Below are 18,918 nucleotides of genomic sequence, written 5' to 3'. Positions count from 1 at the left end.
AATTTTTAATTTTTTTTTAAAAAATCATTGATTGTTATCTACCCTGACAGCGAGACACAGTGGGGTTGGAAGGATTGGTCCCCAGCTAGAGGGAGGCAGGGGCCAGGGGCAAGAGCACAGGGAGGCATGTGTGTGGGGGGAAGGATTGGTCCCCAGCTGGAGGGAGGCAGGGGCCAGGGGCAAGAGCACAGGGAGGCATGTGTGTGGGGGGAAGGATTGGTCCCCAGCTGGAGGGAGGCAGGGGCCAGGGGCAAGAGCCCAGGGGGGCATGTGGGGGGTGGAAGAATTGGTCCACAGCTGGAGGGAGGCAGGGGCCAGGGGCAAGAACACGGGGGGCATGTGGGGGGGGAAAGGATTGGTCCCCAGCTGGAGTGTGGCAGTGGCCAGGGGCAAGAGCACAGAGGGGAATGGGGGGGGGGGAGAGGATTGGTCCCCAGCTGGAGGGAGGCAGGGGCCAGGGGCAAGAGCACAGGGGGGCATGTGGGGGAAGGATTGGTCCCCAGCTGGAGTGTGGCAGTGGCCAGGGGCAAGAGCACAGAGGGGAATGGGGGGGGGGGAGAGGATTGGTCCCCAGCTGGAGGGAGGCAGGGCCCAGGGGCAAGAGCACAGGGGGGCATGTGGGGGGGGGAAGGATTGGTCCCCAGCTGGAGTGTGGCAGGGGCCAGGGGCAAGACGAGCACAGTGGGGCATGGGGGGAGGATTAGTCCCTGCTGACTGGAGCGGGGCAGGGCCTGGGGCAAAAGCACAGCGGGGGGGGGGGGAGCTAGGGTTGGTCCCTGGAGCGAGGGAGGTGCCAGGAGTAAACTGCAGGCCAGCAGGGCGGGGGAGGGGTAAACAGGATCCCCCCCCGCCCACCTTCTCCCTAGTCCTAGCGCCCCCCCCACCCCCCCAGCTGAGCGGCAGGCAGGGACTCCATCCGCTCCGCTCCCCCCGGGCGGCTGGGTGACAGTCCCTGGCTTTGGGCTGCCTGACCCCGGGGGAGCCCGAAGCGGCACCGGCAGCCCGGAGGAGCGGCAGGGCAGTGGCTGAGGGCTCCTCTCCGGCCCCCCGCAGGCTGCTTGCCAGTGACGGGCGGGGGGGGGGGGCGGGGGGGACGAGAGGAGCCCTCAGCCGGCCAGCGGAGAGCAGGAGCGAGTGGGCGGGGTGGGGGGCGGAGGAGAAGCCCCGGGGCCGGTCCTAGGGGAAGGGGCTGGAGAGCGGAGCCGGCGCCGCGGCCGCTGGGCTGCAGCAGAAGTGGAGCGACCGGGGGGCCCCTGATGCGTGTGAACCCAGCGCCGTCAGAAATCCGGTCCCGCAGGTAGCAGGTCTCGCGGAGCAGGGAGCCGAGTCTCTGCGAAATTCTCACGGGGCTTCCGCCAAACTGGGGCCCTTGGGTAGATCTGAGTCAAGACGGGACCCCTGGGTGGACTTCTCCGGGAGAGGATCCTTCACCCCAAAGGGCAATGTGGGGGTGAAGGGACGGAACCCCCCCCCGCGTGCCCCTCCCTTTCCTACTTTCGCTTTCTAGTGTGGTGGAGGCCTCGAGAGAGACACATCTCGCTTCAGTGTCTTGACAAAAAAGAGACACCGTTTTGGCAGATATTTGGAAGCAAAGCCTGGGATCCAGCTCCTTGTCTCTGTCATTTCTCCTCGCTTAATTTGGCCTCACTGAAATCATCACTGAAAATGTAAACCCCCCAGAGGAGAATGGATGAGGATTGTAGAAAACCCAGAGATGCCAGGGAGAGCTCAAAACGGTCCCAAAGCTGATTTCCAGGAGTCATCAGGTAGGTGAGCTTCTGTCACTTGAATACTCTCTCTGCTGCTCTTTGATAGCTCCTACGAGACATTTAGTCTTTGGGTGAATAAATAGCTGCAAAATGATCCAGTAATCCCAGATAAATGTATCTGACTCTGAATATAAACTTGCTTTTGAACTATATATTCCAAATTTTAACTGAGCGATTTTGTTTCCTCCCCTTTCATTGGAATTTAACACCAGACTATTGTGGCTATTCGTTGTAAGAATTTTTTGTCTTTCCTCTTTATATTTTATTCAGGAAAACTGGACCTGATCCTGCTCTCAATGCATTCAAAGGGAGTCTGGCTATGAATTAACTTATTGTAGATTTCTGTTTTGAAAAGTAAGTTACAAATGCTTGCAAATCCAACTTTTTGGGCAGCCTCTTTCTCTGTTATCTCTGATACTTGATAATTCTGTTTATGGGACTAAATCATTTTGCCTCTGATATGTTGAAAGAAAAGAAATGGGTAAAAAACAAACAAAAACAAAGAATCTTTCTGTCTCACACACAAACACACATGCATCCGATGAAGTGAGCTGTAGCCCATGAAAGCGTATGCTCAAATAAATTTGTTAGTCTCTAAGGTGCCACAAGTCCTCCTTTTCTTTTTGCGAATACAGACTAACACGGCTGCTTCTCTGAAACCTGACAAACACACAGTTTCTCATTCCTTAAAACTTTTTTCTCCATTGACGGAATTACTACCAACTTCTACACCGATCTGACTTTTTTAATGTGGATTTTGTAGGGATGGGACAAATTCAGACTCATAAAGGAAACACATATTCAGTTTATTTAAATGGCTGTTCTAACTACATAATATGAAAAAGTTCACTTAATAATGCATTTATTCCTTTCTTATTTAATGTGTCCTCTTTAATGTTTGACTTTAATGATTTCCTGTTAGTCTCAGTGTTACGTTCACTAAGATGAGTTTTCTTTCCTCCTTCTTCCCGTTGTCTAGGTCAAGTTACAGTGCAGATGAAGGTTCTCTCATCCTGCCACAGCTCCCGAGCCAGCTCCCCTCTCCCTGGGTTTATCATTTGCTTCCTTACGTGTTCTGTTCACAGGATGGGATCAGGTAGGAATCCGCCCCGTGGCTGCTGTTTCTTAGAGGATTTATTTAGGCTCCTGAAGTGTCTGAACAACATGCTCCACTCAGAGTCAATGTAACTACTCCCGGTGTGTAAATGTAACCACGCAGCAAGATCAGCACCTTCATTATCCATTGTTTGCTCTCATTCTGTTGCTGCTGCGGGGTTATTTTATTTGCTCCTGGGATAGGGCTCAGGTCTGTTTCTTCACACGAGTCTCTTGAAAAGGTTGTCAAGGATGCCCAGAGCATTGACTGGACACCTGTTGAAGAGTTTAACCATAACAAGAATAATTCATAAAGTACATAAATTATCTTAGAGTATCTGAGATATCCAGAGATTGGAGCCATAGTTAGAGCCCCATGTGCACAAAAATGTAATAAGAACTAGAATATCTGAGAGAGGCTGGGGACAGGTATTAATACCTGATGGTGTGGGCCCCTGGTGAGGGCCCTACATGACAATTGCGCCGCCTCCTCTCTCCACTGTGGAATATCGGAGCTCGTTTTGATTCCACTAGGAGTCTATTTGGGGGAGGGAGCTCAGTGGTTTGAGCATTGGGCTGCTAAACCCAGGGTTGTGAGTTTAATCCATGAGGGGGCCATTTAGGGACCTGGGGCAAAAATTGCGGATTGGTCCCCCTTTGAGCAGGGGGTTGGACTAGATGACCTCCTGAGGTCCCTTCCAACCCTGATATTCTATGTCATGTGACTTTTTTATTGGGCCTGTTAGCTAATACATATATGTTAGGTGTAGTATACACCACCTTATTATTAGGTATTATATGCACAGTAATTCTCTCTTTACATATGGTGATGGGAAATTAACGGAATTTATTATGCTCTTCTAACAATTCTGTTCACCCACATCAAATATCCCACCAAACTTTGCTAAAGTTAAGTTAGTGTTCACGGTAGAACATCAGAAGCCTATCAAAGCCAAGAGACATGAATGGCATGTCCTAGCAGTGGCTGGGATGTACGTCTGCTCCCACCTGGTTTGGAATGTTCTGTCCGAAACAGCAATAAGGAACGTACAGAACAAGATTAAGAAGTGGGGGGTTGGAGGGGGTGATGGATAAAGTGCTTTTTCACTTGCAAACACCCCTGGTATAAATATAAGTGGTTTTGGTGGTGTATTTTTGAAGCACAATTTCTGTGTAAGGTGAGCACACTGCAAGGTAAGGATTGCTTTCCAGAAGGAGGATATGTATGTCTCCTTTTCATAGTGTACTGATTTGTCCTTAGGCAATACATTTGGCAACGTTTGGTTAATTGGTCTCTTGATCATATGAAGTATTGAACCACAATAGTTCAACAGTTGCCGAGAGCAATAGGCCTAGATCTCAGGAGCGCCTTGGTGGAAGAACACCAGATATGGCCCACCAACCCTCCCCTTATTCCTGGTGAGGACCAGCAAATCTCATGCCAATGTCAGTAAGCGTGTCAATTTGAGAGCACTTAGAAAAAGGGGCTACTTGAATAGCTTGTCTCAACTATACACCGAGCATGTCCATTCCCAGTTCTCTGCCTCACCAAGGTTGTTGTTGTTGTTATTGCTGTCCCGGTGCATTTTCCAGCAAAATTCACGGTGATTGGACCCCCTGACCCTGTCGCTGCCATCCTGGGTCAGGAAGCTGTGTTCCCCTGTCACCTGTCCCCCCGGATGAGCGCTGCAAACATGGAGGTGAGATGGTTCCGACCTGAATTTGTATCCTTTGTGCACCTGTACCGTGATGGGAAGGATCAGTATGAAGGGCAGATGCCAGAGTATGAGGGAAGGACAGAGCTTTTGAAAGCCGGACTCACAGATGGAAATGTTCCCTTGAGGATTCTCAATATCAGACCCTCTGATGAAGGACAATACCACTGCTTTGTTCAAGATGGTACTTTTTATGAAGAAACCGTATTGGAACTGCGGGTAGCAGGTCAGTACCTTGTGTCAGTTTTAACTGTGTGTGGTCTGCAGGCTTTGTTCTTTCCTATCACAACAGCTGTGACTCCTTGCTTGTGAAATATTTTGCAGTAACACAGTGTATCTAACTTTCAGCAAACAGCCACTTTCATACTTGGGAAAATATGCTGAAAACTTTCCCAACGTGTTATTAAACACATTTTCAGGATGGGCAAGGCACTTTCTTGCCCAGTCTTGATTGACTCCCAAAGGGGTCTTTAATTAAGAGGGAAAGGCCTTCTGGACACATAAAGCCTTCCAATTGCTCTGCAGTGGTTTCTAGGATGTGTGGCTAAGGTGGGGCTGCCAGACTTTTATGGCCTTCTTATGGGTTGGTTGTTATGTAGGGGTGTAGTTAAAATCAAATGCAGCCTTATTTGCTGAGACTCTATAGTGGTGATGGTGGTGATGGGGAGCTACATATTAACCACTCTTAGACAAGACTGAGTATTCATTTATCCCCTCATTTATCCAGTATTCATTTATCCCTTCTCCTGACTACCCCCGTGAACAAGTGCTTTCTAGTGTGAGTAAGGGATCCACAAACTGTCCCTCATCCCTTCTGCTTTATAAATTAATTCATGGAATTGACACCTTTATGTGTTTTCCCCTTAGGTCTGGGCTCTGCTCCTCTCATCTCTGTGGAGGGTCACCAGGATGGAGGGATCCGGGTGGTTTGTCGATCAGCTGGCTGGTACCCAGAGCCTGAGGTGCTGTGGAAAGATTTCAATGGGCAGCGTTTACCATCACTCTCTGAAACAAAATCCCGTGGCGATAACAACCTGTTTGAAACAGAAACTGCTCTCATTATAACAGAACATTCAAACCAAAACTTGTCCTGTTGCATCAGGAACACCATTCTCAATCAAGACAAGGAATCAGCCGTTTATATAGCAGGTCAGTCACCATCCAAACCCCACACTGAACTCACCACCACCAGAAACCAAACAAAACATAGGAAGAAAAGAACGGAAACATCTGTGGTGGATATTTCAGAATCCACGTACAAACACAGAAAATAGGAGACTGGTATATTTACAGGATCACAGTTTAGGTAATTTGATTCCCTTAGTTGTGAGTATTCAGAAAATCAAAGTTTGGGATTTCATGTAAATTTAATGTGAAGTCTGACTTTCCTGATACTAGCCTGCACGCATGTATGCACACACACAAAAATCTTCCAGCATTTTTTAGGAGAAATTTTCACTCAATCCACTGACACAATATGATCCTGCAACCTTAACTTCACCTCAGTGATTTTTTTGAATGTGGTAAGTTTTGTCATGTGGCCTCTTTGTGATCTTGTTGCTGCACCAACTCACTGTTCATTGCTTGTTGTGGGAAACGTCACCTACGTCATGTGATGTTGTTTCTAATGACATTCAGTTGGACTTGTGCTTCTTACATCACTTTGGTCAAGATCCACAAATGGACTCATTTTACCCTCGTGTAGTGGTGCGGTGGTCGTCCCTCCCACTCTGGATTGGAGGGAGGCCACACCGCCTCACTATACCACTGGGATTGCTGCCTAGTCTCAGGGGAAATTAGCAAACTGATGTTAGCATCCCAACCGGTGTAATGGGGCTGAACCCCAAATAGTCCAGGGGTTCCGGCCCTTAGGCAGGAACAGGGCCTCCCTGGAGTGTGTATGCTCTGGCCCTTAGGCAGGGGCCAGAGCAAACCCAGCGGTCTACACATTTTTGCGTAGTGTACACATGGCCATTCTTTCACTCTTGTCTTGCACAAATCCTGCTGGGCACCATTTATGTATTTGTATGAAATAAAAACATCTGACTGTAATCAGCCAAATTAAGACAAGTTCTGGTGTTTTGTTTTTCAGATCTCTTTTTCCCGAGGGTGAATCCCTTGATGGCGACTTTGAGTGTGATCCTGGTAGTTTTGTTTGCTTTCATTGGCCTCACTGTTTATCTCTTTAAAATGAAAGGTAAATATCAGAGGAAGAAATATACTGTAAATAAAGATTTTGTTCTAATAAATAAATTAGAGCAATTTAGGAATTTAATATTAAAAGAAGGTGTGATCTGCTGATCTTGTCCTGTATAAAGAAGAAGAATGCATGTGAATTTATTGATAGAGGGTGGTGGGGAGGGCTGTGGGGGGGAGAGCGGAAGAGGACTGTGTGTGTAGGGAGTGGGGAGTGGAATAGGAGAGAGGAGAGTCTTGGGCAATAGAACTGAGTCAGAGAATCGGATCATAGCAGATACATCTGTGTTCTGCTTGGTCCTTCATCTCCCTCTGCTGCTAGTTCTCCGGAGATTACCACTGTCTGTCTCTGGTCCCACTTGAGAGAAGGTTCTGCAAAGCCTAGCCTCTCATATTTGTCCTTCAAATCTCTTTTCTGCTAATAAAGTGTAGTGCACCCGGACATTACAGTGAGAGGCCCTGTAGAAATGCCCTTGTGGTAAATCAGTAAAGAAACACATTTCTTCCTCAGTTAGGAAATTAAAAAATCATACCCACTGTCACATAACTCAGGCACAGCTATCCTTAACCTGCTGAACTTCATCCATAAAGAATATCTGCCTGATTTCCAAATCAATCAGACTTCCTTCCTAATGAATTGTGTACCTATAGGAAGTCGTCTTCAAACACTTTTAATGAAGCAAGGAGATGATATTAATTTACATTTATTTCTGTACTTTTCAGCGAAACTTACTGAAGAAGTTGGTAAGTTTCAATTTCCCTTTTTTCCACAAATACAGACTTTGACCAAGTTACACAATTGCATATACGCTTGTTGGTTTCTCTGATTTATTTTTATTTCTGTGTGTTTGTTGGGTGGGGGAGGGTTAGTATGTGTAACAGGTTGGACCATTTCAGGGCCTGTTTGGATGTTTCCAAAGACCCTTTCCCCTTAAAAGTCCTTTGAATTAGGGGGTTAGGTCAGCATAGCTACGTGTACGAGGAGTGTAAGTTTTCAATGCAAACCAGCCTCAGTCTCAGAGTCTTTGAGAAGAATCTATAGAGATCTGTCAATGAAGGTGTGCTGAAATGGGAATTTTCTGCATTATTTTAATGAATTTTTTGTGCCTCAGTTTCCTCTAATGTGACATTGCTATCCATTGGGGTAAAAGGACTGTTTGCTCTCAGGGCAGGCTAGAAGACATAAGTCTGGGTGCTGCTTAGTTGTCTGGGCCTTAGACCACATACCGATGGAGCATCTGAGAAAATAATGGCAAGTCCAGTCACCAGGGAGTGTAGCATCGATCAAGTGAATTCATGACAGAAGTTTAAGAACAGCTGAACCCCATGACAGGATTTATCTTCAGCCACTCCTGCTGCAGTCAGCTTGTACCCAGGGTCATGCATGGGGGGAGGGGGGTCAAGCAGAGGCACGGGGCCCCAAATAATCATCGAGGGCACAGAGCTTCTACAACCCCAGGGCTGCAGAGGCAGGGAAGAGTAACCTGCTGCCAGGGCCAGGGCGGAGGCAAGGTAAAGCGAACTCCTGCTGGTGTGGGGGAAAGAGCAAGCTCCTGTGTGGGAGGGAAGAGTGCTCTGCCAAGGTGGGCATAGGGGAAAGAGCAAAGTCCTTCCCTGGCCAGAACAGTGGGGGGAGCGAGCTCCAGGGATGGGTACAGAATGTGCCCCTCCAAAAGGGATCAAATTTAAATTTCTGCACACATCCCTGTTTGTACCTGGTCTGAAGGGCCCTTGTGAGTGGCAGAGGGTCACACGTTCTCTTCCTCACAGTGGTTCTGTTGCAGAAATCAGCTCCTCTGAGTTTCAGCAGCCTTTTTGCTGGTTGCGGCCCCCTTCCTGTGACAACCTCTCTCTTTTGAGATCATTTCCTCCAAATGGAGCTGGCCCTGCAGGAATGAGGCCACTTGAGCCCAGAGGAGTTTTCGTCTTTTCCTGACTGGGATGGGGCTGTGCCCCAGGACAGGGTGTGTTAAACAAGTTTAATAAAATTTGGGGTAAGTCTAAATTAGATAAACTTTCCCTTTTGATGGGGAAGCAATAGAAACAAGGAAGTTGAGTAAAAATAATCACCCAGCCTTAACTTTGTATTGATGATAATGAGAAATAACACATAAGGCAAGAAAAGCTCATAAAAAAATTTATAACATATTTCTGTTTATGTTTTAGTGAAACGAGATCTAGAAATTGGTAAGTGTCATTTTCTTCCTTCTGAGAAGAAATTTTTTGTACACAATTGGATCCCCCTATAGGAGCGTGATAGGGTCATCGGTGGTTATGTGACCTAGTGGTTAGCACACTTAGTGCCCCCTCCCAGTGGGCAGATCTTGCAGTCCTGACCCTCTTTGAATCAGAAGGGCAGGGAGGTGGGCAGTGGAAGGGGAGCCTGGGCCCACCCACTCTTCTGGGCTCTGAGCCAGGGCCTTAGGAGGTTCAACAGTGTCTGGTCCCCAAAGTTGTTTTCCGAGTTGCCCTCCTTGGGTCACTTCCAACCAACTGCTGGTCTCCCCCGGTTCCAATCCAAAATAAGGTGAAAAGAAAAAGAAAAGGCAATGAAACCATCAGCCCTGATGGGGCTAAGTATACGGTCCGTCCTTTGTCAGGAGCCTTCAGGGCAGGTCTGTCCTCCTCCCCAGCCTCTCCCGTCTGAGCTGGGTTGCTCCCTTTCCAGCCCTCTCTCCAATTGAAGCATGCTCTGCAGGGATGGATGTGCGGGGCTACCTGGGCCCAGTACTGTCCTTTCACCACGTGAGACGCAATGTGGGGTTTGTATACTCCCTCGCCCACCCTCCCTCTCAGACCCTGGGCTGGGGTGTCCTGGGGCCAGTTCATGTCCCCACCATCCTGTGAAAACGAAGTCCACGCTTTTACCACCCGAAAGCTGTATGGCTTCATTGAGTGAAGCCACTGAATAATGCCTGGATTATGGCCTGTCACTGAGCGCAGCCAGTGGATTGGTGCACAGTCAGTTACTAGGTGGAAGGGCTAACCCTACAAGTAAGGGCATCAGTGGCTCATTTCACCTCCAGGGCCTCCTTCTTGATGACTGATTAGGCTACCTCCTGTGGAAATAGCTTCCTGCTGGGATAGAGAACAGGGTGTTCTTCTTCTCCCAATGCCTGACGTGGGTGCAGTGTCCTTAACCTGGTCTGTCAACTGGGCAGCCATGGTAGCAAAGTTCGGGATGAACTGTCAATAGTATCCTGCTAATCCCATAAACCACCGGACTTGCTACTTTGTGAAAGGGACGGGGCAGCCCACTAAGACTTTTGTACCAAAGGTCGTATCTCCCCCTCCCCCACCCCTCCCCCCACTCCCCTGACATCCTACCCTAGGTAAGTGACTTCTTGGGTGGGCAGCTGACACTTGGTTGGGTTGGCCGTCAAACCCGCCTCTTTGAGAGCCCCAGATACCTCAGGGACATGCTCCATACGCTCGTCCCAGCTCTCCCTGCAGATGATGATATCGTCCGTGTAGGTGGCCGTGTCGGATCCCTGCAGCCGCAGCACTCTGTCCATTGGCTGCTGGAAAGTGGCAGCGGCCCCATGTCGTCCCAAGGGCATGGTTCTAAACTGCTGTACTCCATCGTCGGCAGATTGATTAATTGTTGTGGCGTTGTTTGCTTTAAATTTACCCTTTTTATTTATTTTTGCATTATTAAACCTGTTTTTTTTTTGGTTGCTTACTTGTTTTTTATGATTATTCTCATGGGGGGAGGGAATATGAATTTATAAAATGTGGGGAATGACTAACCTGGGTAAGTTTCACACAAAAAGCTAATTTGATTAACTGGTAAGCAATAGAGTAATTGGATTTGTTTAGTTCGGAGAAGAGAAGGCTGAGGGGGGACGTGATAACAGTTTTCAAGTACATCAAAGGTTGTTACAAGGAGGAGGGAAGTAAATTGTTGTCATTAACCTCTGAGGATAGGACAAGAAGCAGGGGCTTAAATTGCCATGAGGAAGGTTTAGGTTAGACATTAGGAAAAACTTCCTAGCTGGCAGAGTAAGTAATAAATGGAATAAAGGAGGATGTGGAATCTCCATCTTTGGAGACTTTTAAGAGCAGGTTAGACAAACACCTGTCGGGGATGGTCTAGATAATATTTAGTCCTGCCACGAGTGCAGGGGATTAGACTTCCAGTCCTAGGATTCTATGATTCTAATAGAATCACAGAGTTTATGAGCAGAAGAGACGACCAGATCATCTAGTCTGACCTCCTTAAGAGGCAGCGGAATAGAAAAAATTTCTAAGCCTTATTTATCACATTGATGATAATGAGAAATAAAACATAAGAAAAGGGAAACACCTAACAAACAATTTGTGTATTTCTGCTTCATTTTTAGGCAAACGAAATATAGAAATTGGTAAGTGTCATTATCCTTCCTCTGACAAGAAATTTTTTGTATGAAATTGGATCCTCATGTGGGGGTTTGTTTAATTGTTGTGGAGTTGTTTGATTTTCAATTGAACATTTACAATTCAGTTGCAACATTTAACCTGTTTTTGTTTGTCTGCGTGTTTGTTTTTTTATTTATTATTATTTTTTGGTTGAGGGAGGTTACAGTAACGTGATAAAATGTGGGAAGGAGGCACTAAATTGGAGAGATTTCACACCAAAATTTAATTTGAAAAACTGATAAACAATAGAGTCACAGAGTTTAAGACCAGAAGGAACCACTTGTCCCTCTCTAGTCTGACGTCCTGAAGAAGAGAAATAAAACCTAAGAAAAGGGAAACGCCTAACAAATGTATATATTATTTCTCTTTAATTTTTAGACCTACGAGATAAAGAAATAAGTAAGTGTCATTCTCCTTCCTCTGACAAGAAACTTTTTGTACCAGTTTGGATCCTCATGTGGAAGTTTGTTTTCCAATGGAACTTTCAAAATTGTTGCAATATGAAATCTTTTATGTTTGTTTGCTTGCTTTTTATTATTACTAGAATTATTTTGGGGGCAGACAGGGGTTTGTTTTGTAATGTAACTTTAATCAATGTGGGGAAAGACTAAACTGAATGAATTTCACAGCAAAAGCTAATATGAAAAATTGATAAGCCATAGAATCATAGAGTCACACAGTTTAAGAACAGAAGAAATGACTGGCTCCTCTAATCTGACCTCCTCCAGCGGAGATTGAATAGAAAAAAATATCTCTCAGCCTTAATTTTCATATTGATGAGAAAGCGAAATAAAACATAAGAAAAGGGGAAGTCCTAACAAACAATATGTGTCTGTCGGTTTGCTTTTTAGGCAAAAGAGATACAGAAATTGGTAAGTGTCATTATCCTTTCTCTGACAAGAAAATTTTAATACCAAATTGGATCCTCATGTGGGAGCTGGTTTAATTGTGGTGGGGTTGTGTGCTTTTAAATTTAACTTTTACAATTTTGTTGCAATATTAAACTTTTTTTTTGTTTGCTTACTTGCTTTTTATTATTATTCTTTTGTGGGGGGTATTGTAACTTAACAAAATGTAGGGAAAGACTAAACTGGATAAATTTCTTGCAAAAAGTTAATATGAGAAATTGATGATCAATAGAGTCATAGAGTAACAGAGTTTAAGACCAGAAGGGACCACTGGGTCCTCTAGTCTGACATTTTGAGGATGAGTTTGATGTCTTTCAGCCTTCACAGTCATACTGGTGATAAAGAAAACTGAAAACTAAGAAAAGGGAAATGCTGAACAAAAATATGTATTTATTTCTGTTTAATTTTTAGACCTACGAGATAAAGAAATAAGTAAGTATCATTGTCCTTACTCTGACAAGAACGTTTTTAAATGTAACTTTTAAAGTTCTTGCAATATGAAACCTTTTGTTTGTTTGCTTGTTGCTTTATTATGAATGATTTATTATTAATTATTATTATTTTATTATTATTATTATTCTTTTGGGGGAGGATGGCGGGTTGTTTTGTAATGTGACTCTATACTGTCTGGGGAAAGACTAAAGTGGACATATTTCACACCAATGAAAAACTGAGAAGGAATTAATTATAGAGTCACAGAGTTTAAAACCAGAAAGGGCCACTGGATCCTCTCACCTTACTGTCCTGAAGAGGAGGTTGAATAGAAACAATCTCTCAGCCTTAACATTAGTATTGATGATAAAGAGAAATAAAATATAAGTAAAGGGACACTTCTAACAAACACTATATGTATTTCTGTTTAATTTTTAGACAAACGAGATATAGGAATTGGTAAGTGTCATTGTCCTTCCTCAGACAAGCGTTTATTTATTTTTGGTATCAAATTGGATCCTCATGTGGGAGCTTGTTTCATTCTTGTAGAGTTGTTCAATTTTAAATTTAACGTTTACACTTTTGTTGCAATATGACATCTTTTGGTTTCTCTCCTTTCTTTTTATGATTATTCTGGGAAGGGTTACTGTAATTCTGTAAAATATGGGGTAATGGTAAATTGGAGAGATTTCACACCAAAAGCTATTTTGAAAAACTGATAATAGAGTCACATAGAGTCACAGAGTTTAAGACCAGAAGGGACCACTGGGCCCTCTAGTCTGACATTTTGAGGATGAGTTTGATGTCTTTCAGCCTTCACTGTCATATTGGTGATAAAGAAAGCTAAAAAATAAGAAAAGGGAAATGCCGAACAAAAATATGTATTTATTTCTGTTTAATTTTTAGCCATACGAGATAAAGAAATAAGTAAGTATCATTGTCCTTGCTCTGACAAGAAAGTTTTTGTAACAAAATTCGATCTTTGTGTGGCAGTTTGTTTAATTGTGGTGGAGATGTTTGCTTTTAAATTTAATTTTTAAAGTTGTTGCCCTTGGAAACCCTTTTTTGTTTGTTTGCTTTTTTACTGTCATTCCTTTGGGGGATGTGGGTGGTTGCTTTTTCATGTAACTTTATAAAATATGGGGAAAGACTAGACTGGATGAATTTCACACGAAAAGCTAATTTGACAAATTGGTAAGCAATACAGTAATAAAGTGGGTAGTGGCCAAAAAAATATGGCCCAGGAGGAATTGTCAGAAGGCTCTGGTGAACTATCAGCCCCTGAGATGATTAACCTCCCTCCACACTGCAAAGTGTGGGACGTAACCAACCTGAATTAAAGTGGACCCTGGGCAATAGCCTGTACCCAAAGTCTTGCCAGCTAGCCTGGGTGTAAAACACCACCAAACTTGAGTCAGAGTTTTTGGGCTTGCACAAGTAACAGTTTGGGGAAGCAGACAAGTAAGATCCTGGGCTAACTCTGCAGTGAAGATCCACCCTGGGAGAGAGACACTCATGCAACCTAATGGAGGTTCTGATGCTTTACATTTTAGTATATGTCTGGAAGAACTTTCTTTTTCCATCAGTCATTAGTTTGTACAATATTGAATCATGCAATACGTGTTCAGATCCGCTCTCATCTCTAATTATGTGGCTGGTTTTAGGGTGGAGAAGATCTGTGGCACCTATAGAAGAAGGTAATTTAAGATCATATTTTATCAATGTCCAAATATCTGTTCCCATGAGGCAATGTGCCCCTTTTTTCCTCGAATGTGGGGGTTGATGTGATCGTTCAGGGCAGACCTCCCCAGCACCCGGCATTTCACTGTGCATCATGAGGCAGGGTTTGTGCCTATGTCCTACCACACCATACTGAATCGACATCATATCGCATCTACTCTTCCTTCCCCTCCACTGCCACCATGTGCGCTGCACCCTGCAGAGATCTGAGACTGCAGCTCCTACTCATTGTACAGATCCAGTCCACAGCCACTTCTCCAGGGGCAGTTTGTTTAATCTTCCTGTGCTGATGGCTGATCTCCAGTGTCTCCCTGTTTCTTCCTTCATCTTTTTCCCATTGAAGAAAGCCAGGAGCTCTGCAGTGACCCCACACTGATGGGGTGAGCAGGGACTGTGTCTGTGTGAGACCCTTGCTCCAGCCTCAAGCCTTGATCACAGAGAAGGGTTCCCTTGGGTCCATTATAAAGGTGTAGGAAGCTCCTATGATCAGAGCTGTGAGCTTGTCTCTTTTCTCCTCTCTCTATCCACCATGGCCCAAGTATGTTCCTGTCTCTGGTAAACAGGACGTCACTTCAGTCTCCACATCACTGGCATGACCCTCTCCTTATTTCCACCTGCCACCTGTTCCACACATCCTCCTAGTGGCGGATTAGCCACTGGGCTAACAGGGCCTGTGCCCAGGGGCCCCAGCCAATTGGGCGGCCCCAGAAAAATGGACGCCTCTGGGCCCCAACCTGTTCTGCCTGCCCAGCAGTCCTGCCAAGGAGCAGGGTCAGAGCTCAAGGGCTTGCCCCACTCCACCCACCTGGCACTTCAGCCGGGGAGTGAAGTTGGGGGTGCAGGGGCTTGCCCTGCTATCCGCCTGGAGCGCCAGGTGGGCGGAGTGTGGCAAGCCCCTGTGCCCTGACCCCATTTCCCTGGAAGAAGCGCAGGGGGGGATGGCGGACTTCAGGGAGAAGAGGTCGGGAGAAGCCCCCACTTGCTCTGGCCCAGGGCCTCACAAAACCCTAGTTTGCCCCTGCTCCCCCCACACGCATTGCTTCTGCCTCGTTCCACCATGAACCCCCTTCAGTGGTGCTGACCCCTCCCTCCCCCAGGCTACTGGACCTTTGTGCTGTGATTGCTGCTGAGCAGTGCCATTCTGGGCAGGTTCAGTCCTGGTAGCGTGTGGCCTGTTGCTGTCCGAGCTGTGACATTTCAGAGCAGGCCGGGTGCAGTGGGGAGGCCCCACAGCAAAGTCCAGCACAGGGGGAGCTGGGACACAGTGAGATTGAAGGTGGGGTGCGGGGAGGCTCTGCCAATGTTCACTGAGTTGTACCATCTGCTGGGGCTGCCAGAGTCTCTAGTCCCCTCCCTGGGGAGAGGTGGGCGCAGGAGGGGAAAGATCCTTTCACTCCATCACGGACCCGTCTCTGCACTGGGGAGGGAGCTTCCCTCTGGGGTTTAAAGCTGGTTCTTGCCTCCTCTGTTCCTTCCTCAATAAAAACTTCTGACACCTTCCTGGCTGTGTCTCTGCCGCTGGGAATGGAGCAGCCCCAGCAGAGGGAGCTGGCAGCTGAAGAGAAAAAGACTGAGGAAGTGCAGTGACATCCCTGCTCAGTCTTAGGAGCCCAGGTCAGAGGCAGCTCCCTGGGATCCAGGCCTGTCCCAGCCAGGATGGGGCTGCTGGGGAGTGTGAGAAATGGCCCCAGCCTCCCCCAGGGCTGAGCTCTGCCCCTCACGCTCTGATTCTCTCTTTTCCTAGTGAATGTGACGCTGGATCCAGACACGGCTCAGTCCCAACTCGTCCTGTCTGAGGATGGGAAAAGCGTGAGATGGGGAGACACATGGCAGAATCTGCCCGACAACCCTGAGAGATTTGATTCTCGGGCCTGTGTGCTGGGCTGTGAGGGATTCACCGCGGAGACACATTGCTGGGAGGTGGAGGTGGGGGATGGGGAACTCTGGGCTGTGGGGGTGGCCAGAGAGTCTGTGAGGAGGAAGGGATGGATCAGCCTTAGCCCTGAGCAGGGGATCTGGGCTGTGGGGCAGTGCGGGGGGCAGTTCCGGGCTCTCACCTCCCCTGAGGCCCCTCTGCCCCTGAGCCAGGTCCCCAGCAGGATCCGGGTTTGTCTGGACTGTGACCGGTGGCAGGTGACATTTAGTGATGCTGATGATGGGGCCCCGATCTTCACTTTCCCACCAGGCTCCATCCCTGGGGAGAGAATCCGACCCTGGTTCTGGTTGGGGGTGGGAGGATCAAGGCTCAGCTTATGTCCCTGAGACAGGGGGTGGAATATCCCACTGGGGGCCCCAAAATCAGCCTTTCTATCCTCGCATGCCCTAGTCTTTATGACCGTAGAGGACTTCTGGCTACCCAACCCTCTGGCTCCTCATCTCTATGACCCCTAGAATCTCCTCCCTGCCCTCCCTGCAGCCTCAGGGACGGGAGGGGGAGGAAGAAGAGCCCCTTGGAGCTGCCAGAGGGCCCTGAGAGGCAGATGTGGGGGCTGGGCAGGAGGTAGAATGAACAATCGGGTTGGGGACAGGCAGAGGTGAGGGTGGCACAGAATTAATCAATCAGGGTTTTGGGAGAAGCTGGAAGCTCTGCAGCAGCAGAGAGCGTTTTGTACAGATCTGTGTCCTTAGATCTCATTGGGGCAGCAGGAGGAGAAGGGATAAAATCAGGGGAAAGAATGGAGCAGCCAAGGGGGATGATCTGTGGGAGGGAGGAGGGGAGAGTGGGAGAGGAAAATAAATAGGTATCACAAGTGAGGGCTAGAAAAATGCTGAGTAGAAAAAGAGACAATGAAGGAAAAGGGAGAAGGAAAGGGAATGTGAGAGGGACACCTACAAGATCTCTATCAAGCTTTCTTACAACTACAATACCCACCTGTGGAAGTGAAGAAACAGATTGATAGAGCCAGAAGAGTTCCCAGAAGTCACCTACTACAGGACAGGCCTAACAAAGAAAATAACAGAACGCCACTAGCCGTCACCTTCAGCCCCCAACTAAAACCCCTCCAACGCATTATTAAGGATCTACAACCTATCCTGAAGGATGACCCAACACTCTCACAAATCTTGGGAGACAGGCCAGTCCTTGCCTACAGACAGCCCCGCAACCTGAAGCAAATACTCACCAACAACCACATACCACACAACAGAACCACTAGCCCAGGAACCTATCCTTGCAACAAAGCCCGTTGCCAACTGTGCCCACATATCTATTCAGGGGACACCATCACAGGGCCTAATCACATCAGCCACACTATCAGAAGCTCGTTCACCTGCACATCCACCAATGTGATATATGCCATCATGTGCCAGCAATGCCCCTCTGCCATGTACATTGGTCAAACTGGACAGTCTCTACGTAAAAGAATAAATGGACACAAATCAGATGTCAAGAATTATAACATTCATAAACCAGTCGGAGAACACTTCAATCTCTCTGGTCACGCGACTACAGACATGAAGGTCGCTATCTTACAACAAAAAAACTTCAAATCCAGACTCCAGCGAGAAACTGCTGAATAGGAATTCATTTGCAAATTGGATACTATTAATTTAGGCTTAAATAGAGACTGGGAGTGGCTAAGTCATTATGCAAGGTAGCCTATTTCCCCTTGCTTTTTCCTACCACCCCCCCTGACGTTCAGGTTAAACTTGGATTTAAACTTGGAGAGTGGTCAGTTTGGATGAGCTATTGCCAGCAGGAGAGTGAGTTTATGTGTGTGTGTGTGTGTGTGTGTGTTCCCGGGTGGGGGGGGGGAGCAGGTTGAGAAAGCCTGGATCTGTGCTGGAAATGACCCACCTTGATTACCATGCACATTGTAGGGAGAGTGGTCACTTTGGATGAGCTATTATCAGCAGGAGAGTGAGTTTGTGTGTGTATGGGGGGTGGGGGGGTGAGAAAACCTGGATTTGTGCAGGAAATGGCCCACCTTGATTATCATACACATTGTGAAGAGAGTGGTCACTTTGGATGGGCTATTACCAGCAGTGGGGGGGGGGGCGGAGGGTGAGAAAACCTGGATTTGTGCATCTCAAATAAATTGGTTAGTCTCTAAGGTGCCACAAGTACTCCTTTTCTTTTTACCTTAACTCTGTATTTCTTGGTTTTCAGAAGTTTGAGTTTTGTTGAACTCAGACCAGGTGGGGGAGATCAAATCTTTTAGGGGACCAACTCCTGTTGTTGAGAGAGAGGAGCTTTGGAGCTACACCGAGCTCTTCTTTAGGTCTGTGTTGCTGGAAAGCTTGTCTCTTTCCCCAACAGAAGTTGATCCAGTAAAAGATCAAACACCCTCCACCTTGTCTCTCTCATAGACGGGGGCCAGCACGGCACAGAGCAAATCACTTCTGATGACCTTGCTGTTTTGGAAGGTCACGATCGTCAGTGGGAAACTGTCACTGTATGTTAACAAAAGGGGCTTTGTTGTTGGCTGGGGGGGGGGCGGTTGCCATTTAGTTTATGATATTCAGCAAAAGCTTTTCTCTTTTTGAAATCCGGACTGGACTGAGAGTCCGCTGTTCAGGTGACCCAGTTACCTGAATCCAGGCCTGATTTCAGAGAGAATCTGCTTCCTGCTTTTGCTGAGTCTAGTCAACTAAATAGGAAAAAAAACAACCCCAAAACAAACCCCCTCTCCCGCAACAACAAACCCCCTTTATGTTAAATTTTAA

The 18,918-nt window shown here is 46.9% G+C and overlaps 1 protein-coding gene across 1 annotated transcript; it reads left to right on the top strand.

Annotated features, from left to right (window-relative positions):
- The first annotated feature begins 1,154 nt into the window (after window positions 1–1,154).
- LOC144274676 (butyrophilin subfamily 1 member A1-like) lies at window positions 1,155–18,220 on the top strand. The gene is made up of 9 exons (XM_077833685.1): window positions 1,155–1,766; window positions 2,040–2,123; window positions 2,749–2,865; window positions 4,458–4,805; window positions 5,447–5,728; window positions 6,672–6,776; window positions 11,552–11,572; window positions 14,178–14,210; window positions 15,998–18,220. The coding sequence occupies exons 3-9, from the start codon at window positions 2,766–2,768 to the stop codon at window positions 16,513–16,515; spliced, it is 1,407 nt and encodes a 468-aa protein (XP_077689811.1). The 5' UTR covers window positions 1,155–1,766; window positions 2,040–2,123; window positions 2,749–2,765; the 3' UTR covers window positions 16,516–18,220.
- Window positions 18,221–18,918: the final 698 nt, after the last annotated feature.

Source organism: Eretmochelys imbricata, chromosome 14, assembly GCF_965152235.1.
Source record: "Eretmochelys imbricata isolate rEreImb1 chromosome 14, rEreImb1.hap1, whole genome shotgun sequence".
Classification (NCBI taxonomy): Eukaryota; Metazoa; Chordata; order Testudines; family Cheloniidae; genus Eretmochelys; species Eretmochelys imbricata.
The sequence above is the reverse complement of the archived record's forward strand: the minus strand, read 5'-3'. Positions and strand labels throughout refer to the sequence as shown.